At 37.2% G+C, this 7,352-nt stretch overlaps 1 protein-coding gene across 1 annotated transcript in view; it reads left to right on the forward strand.

Moving 5' to 3' along the window:
• Positions 1–3,928, forward strand: part of LOC107714556 (homeobox protein cut-like 2) — an 82,871-nt gene extending 78,943 nt beyond the window's left edge. The window contains exon 3 of the mRNA XM_016520425.1: positions 3,782–3,928. Within this exon, the coding sequence (XP_016375911.1) occupies positions 3,782–3,928 (147 nt within the window). The remainder of the gene's footprint in view (positions 1–3,781) is intronic.
• The last annotated feature ends 3,424 nt before the right edge of the window (positions 3,929–7,352 follow it).

Below are 7,352 nucleotides of genomic sequence, written 5' to 3' on the forward strand. Positions count from 1 at the left end.
CTTTCTTTCTTTCTTTCTTTCTTTTGGATGTTTTGCAAGCTATCAGCGTTTCAGAGTTGTGCAGCTAAGAGCTGCGAGCTACTGGTTTTTGTGGGAAGAGATGCCCATGTAACTTTAACTAATTGGTGTTTCTATTCACTGTGAAGCATTTTCAGAGATGGATGACTTGAGATTTCCCTCTCTCACATTCCACACGCTCTTCTCTGGTGCTTTTCCAAGTAATGATAGCCTCTTAAATACCATCTCTTGCAGTCTGCCATCTGTTCTCTGAACGTATTCAAGGTCTGTTGCTGAATTTTGCATATTTCTAATTTCTTCACCATTGCAAGAACCATGTCACCTACAGGAAGCAGGCATAATCTAGTGTGCGTCTGTACAAATACACAAAACTAACGAGGCAGATAGGGAAACTCTGGACCTGAGGACTAATTAGGGAAATACTGTAAAATTACTGATACATACAGTAGGAAATCACAAGAATAACAAGCAGGATCACACAGAATCTGCACCTTTTCTACAAAATCACGTGTTTGCTTATTAAATATTTTGGTGAATTTGATTCATGCTTTCAGCTACCATTAAGACACATTTCACTTATTTAAATCCATTTCACAGGATTTCCCCCAAAAATCAATAGCTAGAAAATGTGAAAAAATCCTAAGATTCTGGGCCTGCTGATAAAGAATAATATATAGTATTACATGCTTCCAGCATTTTCTGTTTATGCAGTTTATTTCTTATTTATCACTCTAGTCATGGCATACCAGCTCCAAACCCTTGAAGTAAGTGTGCAAGTGTCAAGGAATGTGAATGAGAGGTGCTGGCAGCACCTTTTAAACACGCCATCCATATAAAGTTGGCAGTTCATAAGCATTGATTTATCCTGAAGAATCTTGGCTGTTTAAAATGTGGCGAATGAAATTAAACGAATGGTAATGTTGCTGAGCTTCAAGGGGTCAGTATGTTTGACTGCCATGGTAAATACGCATGAAGTGATTGGCACTGGCTACAGAGAGCTCCGCTCGGGTCGGTCCCAGGCTCAGCTCCACAATGTTGATACCTAGGAGACTTTATTGTCTGGGCTATAAAAATTTTGGTTGTACAAGCTCCAAGGTTTTAAGGATTTTGGGAGCTAAGCCAATCGCATTCGATTTTAGCTTCAATAGAAATGACCGCTGATCCATAAATGCAGAGGAAAACCACAGAAAAATAAAGTCAGGAGTGTCAAGAGGCCCACAAATGATATGTCATGATGCAGAGATATGCTCCACTGAATGCTTGGTCTACAAATTACACCACTTCTTCAAAGTCCTGACAACCCTACTGCGGATTCCCTGAATGTCAAAGAGGAATCCATCGATGTACTTGATTCAATTCAGTCCTTTGTGTGTCATGCTCTGACTGTTTTCAATTAATTATGCTAATGAAGACAACCTTTACCCTCCCTTTATTTTCCTTTAACAATTCCTAATATGATCAATAATGAGCCTCGGCATGCTTTACTGAATATTTCATCACCACTCAGAATGTTATTCTAAATGAGGCGCTTAATCTAACATCCACTAATACAGACATCACTTATCATTTTCGAGACATAAGGAAAAGACAGAAGTGCAAACAGAACATCTCGTTTTTTCAAATCAATTTGACAAACGACTGCTATGTATAATTGATGCACTCTTGTAAAAGGTTGCGGGGAAACCCTGGAGCCACAGCTTCTAGTGTAATGACTTTCCAATGGGTAAATCTAATCAGACTGAAAGTGCTAGCTATTAGCTCTCATTGACTTACCTAGCTCTTCACAGCACCACTGGCATTGTCTCGTTTTAAACCTCGAGTCTGTTGTATCTTGACGCTTGACATCTTCTCTAAAATGTATGTCCTTCTGTCTTTGACAGATGCCAATAGTATTGATACAGCTTCTCTTAAAGCTTTCATCAAAGGCTTACGGAGAATGGTCTAGCCTTGAGCTTCAATGCAAGCCAATGCTTTGAATGCACCAGTAAATACCCCTGTAAATGTTGTACAGGAGGTTCTGTGATGGATTGATGGGTGCGGGGGAGTGGAAGAAAACTCCCTGTCATATAATGAAAGATGAGGCAAGTTTCAAGAAATCACTTAACAGAGCAGCAGTGTACCGGCTAATCCATATGGTTCTGCTTTGAACTGTCTTGTACGGTGACCGGGAGGGGACATGTTTGGTTCACTTAGTTTTGTCGTGACCACGACATATTAACTCGTGGGAACGTGTTAATGTGTCATGGCCACGAGATATTAATTTGTGGGAATGTCATATTAACTCATGGGAACGTGATAATATGTTGTGGTCATTTTCATTTTGTCGAGGTAAAGACATCTTTATGTCGTGGCCACGAGATCCTATGTTGAGGGAACAACATCCATTTCTCGTGGATATGACTTCTTATGCTTCTTATGAACAACATATTTGTAGGGTGACCATACGTGCCATTTTCCCAGGACGCGTCCTGGCCAGGATTTGTTTTGGCTTTGTTTTCCTGTTTTCATGCTTGCTGAAGGTAATGATCGAAAAGTAGTTTGACCAATAACATGCAAGCATTGTACATAATGGACCAATCATGGCGTGTGAGAAGGTGGGATCTATGGTCAAAGCGATGCAATTACGCGTACATATTATGTGTGTTCGACTTAAAAGCAGTGCGGCTCAGACCTATCAGTGTTTGACATCAAAGTACCTCGAGAGCGTTTCGAAAGCATGGTCTGTATGGTACTTTGATGTCATACACCGATCGGTCTGCACACGCAAACAAAGCCAAAACCTAGATATTTTAGGCAATATAGAAATCCTGGCCAGGACGTCCTGGGAAAATGGCACGTATGGTCACCCTAGTTAATGGAGAAGTTGTTATTGTCTTCAGCCAAAGGTTCTCGGTTCATTACAACATTTTTTAACAACATACTGTATGAGACGTATTGATTACCACAGACAATCTTCTTTTTTATTTTGATTTACAATACTAATGCATATACAATGGACGTCTATGGGGGAAAACTGATTTAAAAGCAGAACTCATACATTTGATAGATTAGTTGTTTAATGTTATTTGAGCTGAATTATCATGCCTTTTAGTAGTAGGACTACTGTTTTAGGTGGATGAACTTCTGGTTATTTGTTACCAATGTAATTCAATGTGAGTTTTCTCTTGAAATACTGCATACAAGTTTGTAGTGACAAAGTCAGTGAGTGTCTCTGTCATACTAGTCTCATTGTTAACATGTATATTGTTCAAGGTTAAGCATTTTTTAACGTTTATCATGATATTTTTTAACGTTTACAAGTCATGGTGAAATGATTTGATCCATAGACAACTGAAGCTGTACACCAATGTTTTTTTTCATATTTTGAATTAGATTTTATTTTTATATATTACTTTATATTTTATCATATTGTTATTTTATTATATGTTGTTGTTTCACATTTTATATTGTTTTTATTATGTTTTATTTTATTAGTTTTAGCTTAGAATTTGTTAGATGCACCAAATGTTGGGAATAGAAGTATAGGGAATTGCATTTTCTTAACTGTGAAATGCCATTTGACTCCAAAAAAGAAAAGAAAGTAAAAGGTCATTCTTCACCCCAAAATCAAGAGCAAAAATTATATTTAAATATATTTTGCATAAATAAAATATAACCTATTTTATGATGATTAGAATCTTTTGCATTGTGACTTTTATTAATAATATTATTATTATTATTATTATTATTATTAGGATTCATCAGTTTTGTTCTCTGTGTTTAGGAGGTGTTGGAGATGGTTTCGCCCGTCCTCAAGAGTTTCCAAGCTCAGGTCAGTCAGCACTCCCCGTTTAATGCAGACAACATCATATCCACCTCAAAAACATTGCAGCTCTCATATCTGTTCATGCTGGAGATATTTGTATATTAATACATGAAATAACATCCAAATCAGTTGATTGCATTTAGGCATCCGTCATTGTTTCTATGTTTTATGTAGCCGTTTGCTGCCTTTCCCAGGGATCAAAACTCTCTCAGCATCACGTCATCCGTATCTGTGCCCCCCACCGCCCTTCGCTCTATTGACTGGTATCATTTTCCCGTCAGACTTAAGTAGCATCTCTCCTCCATTAAGACGCAGGAGTACTGGAGGCCTCTCTCACTCTCTCTGTCATGCTGTTGTAATGGTGCACTCCCTGTTCCTACCCTGACATGCTCCTGTCGAGAAAGTCATCTGATCTCCTCTCAAAGCCAGTGTTCGAGCCATTAAACAGCAGATCATAAATCATATTTGCGATCCTCGTCTGTGGTCCAGAAAGCTCCGGCATACTGAATGATTGCGCAGGTTTCCCGTCTCATCAGGAGTGATTCACTGCTGTCACAGAGTCCAGCTGGCCACATGATGTTCTGTTGTGCGGGAATGCAATGGCATTTTCATGAAAAAGTGTTTTAGGCCTGATATTAAAGGGATAGTTTACCCAAAAATGAACCATACAAGTTGTTCCAAACTTGTATGAGTTTCTTTCTTCTGTTGAACATAAAAGAAGATATTTTGAAGAATGTTGGTAATCAAAAAGTTAACGGTAGCCATTGACTTCAATAGAAAAAATACTATGGAAATCAATGGGGACCAGAAGCTTTTTGGTTAGCCACATTCTTCAAAATATTTTCTTTTGTGCTCAACAGAAGAAAGAAACTCATGCAGGTTTGAAACAACTTGAGAATGAGAAAATTATGAACTATCCCTTTATCATCCAATCACAAGTGGTTAGTCGTGACATATCGCCGCTCATGTCTGTTATTGACATGCTCGGATCTGTCTCCAGTGGCCACTTGTGATTGAATTTCATCAAGATTTTCTGAGCGTAGAGCTCGTTGTGAGTGTGAGGTCCTGTTGAACATACTTAACGTGCGCTGCGGTGGTAACAAACCTCAGTGCTTAAGTGAGCGATAGAGGAAACTTCAAATGTCTGTCCCATTAAACCTGCTATGCATGTTTTCATGATCTATTCACAGTGGATAAAGTCTTGGCCTTTATTCACTTTTTTTTTTTTTACATCTTGTTTTTACTCGGAAATGTGTCTGATTATGAAAGTAAAGTGAGTTGCAAACAGGCTTTTACATTGATTTAAGCAATAAGACTTGTTGCTGTGCTATACGGTGAATGTAGTCATAGCATAAGGGCATTAATAAGTACAATCAGGGTTCCCACGGTTAATGGAAATCCTAGAAATATCAAGGAATTTTTTAAATCTCAAAAAAAGTGAATATAAAATTTATAGTAAAAAACAAGTTAGCTTTTATTTATTTTTTAAATTGTATTTTATTTTTTGTTTTTCACTACTTCAAAATATTTCATAAGCATAATGCACTTATGCAAAAGGATTAAAAAAAAAAATCTTATACTTTAATCACAACTGGAAAACTCATTGGAACTCATATAAATTATTATTTTTTAATTTAATCGTGTTAAATTATATATTTTTTTTCTAGCTGTGAACCGCTCTTAAATATTTTGTGCAATTTTTATGAATGCAATCTTTAAAAAAAATCATATCCTGTGATCATGAACAACTGGAAAAGTCATAGTTATTCATTCTTTATATGGTGTGGGAACCTTTACAACATGATGACGAATATACTCACAATATAGCATGAGTGCCTTGAGTCCCTTATTGCTTTTTTTAAAATGGTTCATATATAATAAAAATGTTATAGACACATTTTTATAACCTTTTAAGATTATTTTATTTTATTTTATTTTATTTTATTTTATTTTATTTTATTTTATTTTATTTTATTTTATTTTATTTTATTTTATTTTATTTTATTTTATTTTATTTTATTTTATTTTATTTTATTTTATTTTATTTTATTTTATTTTATTTTATTTTATTTTATTTTATTTTATTTTATTTTATTTTATTTTATTTTATTTTATTTTATTTTGGCATTTAGATCCTGACATAGAGGTTAATTGTTGTTGTTTTTTTTGGCTGCTGTGCAGTGATGTTGCTGGTGAACAGGTGTCATAATTATTACAATACTAGGTTTTTGCACGACTGGAACGACCTATGCATTTTATAATTTGTAGATCTAGAGCAGCCCTGACTGAGAGATGCATGATGGGTAAACTTCACAGGGACCACTTACTGCTGGAGAAGTTTAACAGTGAGAGTAAACTACGCGAGCTTGCAGCGTTATGTAGGTGGAGTGTGTTTGCGTGTTCTGGGTCCCTCTGAAGCGTGTGTGTGTGTGTGTTTTAGGTCTCTTCGGCCCTCGTTCTCCTCCCTTCTTCAGCGCCGTGCTTTCTCGAGGTCCCCGGTGGTTCTTGGACCCTTATTGTGCCACTTTTAAAAGAGAAGTCGTCTGCTTTGAAGTGTTTGTGCCATGACAGGTTTCTCTTTTCTTTTTCTGTTTCATTTCTGCGCGTCCCTCCCTCTCCTCCCCTCCTGCCGCGCCTGCTAATTATCGTTAACCAGGCGGCTGATTAGAAACGCGCGTCGACCTAGATTCCCGAAGCGTTGGTCGCGTGAAAGGGTTAATCCCCGAGCTGGTGGCTGTCATTGGTCGTCTCCCTCCTCCTCCTCCTCCTCCTTCTTCATCGTCGTCTTCTCTTCTTCTTTCCTGTTCTTTTCTCTTTCGGAGTGGAAGTGAGCTAATGAGGTCCCGTCAGAGCCGGGGAGAGGTGTTAATTTGGCCTGTGAAGTGGAAAGGAGATTAAGGACAGTAAGAAGTCGAGTTTACGGCTTAAAATACATCGCTGTCCTTATTAATCCAAAGGCCCTGGGAGACCAGCAGCACTTTTTGGTTTTATAATGAAGAGTGTCTTATAATGTAGGTAATTTTAATAAAATTTACTGCGAGGAGGCTTGCGTCCGACGGCGTGTGTGTCTTAATAGAGTCGGCCGCACCGCTGGGTCTGATATCGGAGAGGTGTTCCAGCCTTTTTCTCCATTTGAGAAGTGTTACGCCACACAGCGCTCACCTTAAGATGGGAAAATGGTTTCAAACTTTTGCCAAGCACATGAAAAAGAGGCCCTAGTCAAACAAAGAGTAAATCACTGCCGATTGGACTAATAAAGCACCTTTAGGATGCCATAGGGAAATTAACCGTTTAAAGCCTGACATAAGAAATAATAGTCGAATAATAATGAAAAATTTACTTTTTTTAAAAAAAGAACAGTATATTGAAGCTTTAAACAAAGCATATGTGTTTTTTGTTGAGTATTATATTTGATCTTTCAGGCTTTTGTGGCTCATATAGTGAGAATATGAAAGAAAAAATGCTTCAGTTTTATTCAAAAATATGCAATTTGGTGCAGATGCTGATATTTATATGGCCAAAAAGTGCA

Source organism: Sinocyclocheilus rhinocerous, unplaced genomic scaffold, assembly GCF_001515625.1.
Source record: "Sinocyclocheilus rhinocerous isolate Xijiao unplaced genomic scaffold, SAMN03320098_v1.1 scaffold990, whole genome shotgun sequence".
Classification (NCBI taxonomy): domain Eukaryota; kingdom Metazoa; phylum Chordata; class Actinopteri; order Cypriniformes; family Cyprinidae; genus Sinocyclocheilus; species Sinocyclocheilus rhinocerous.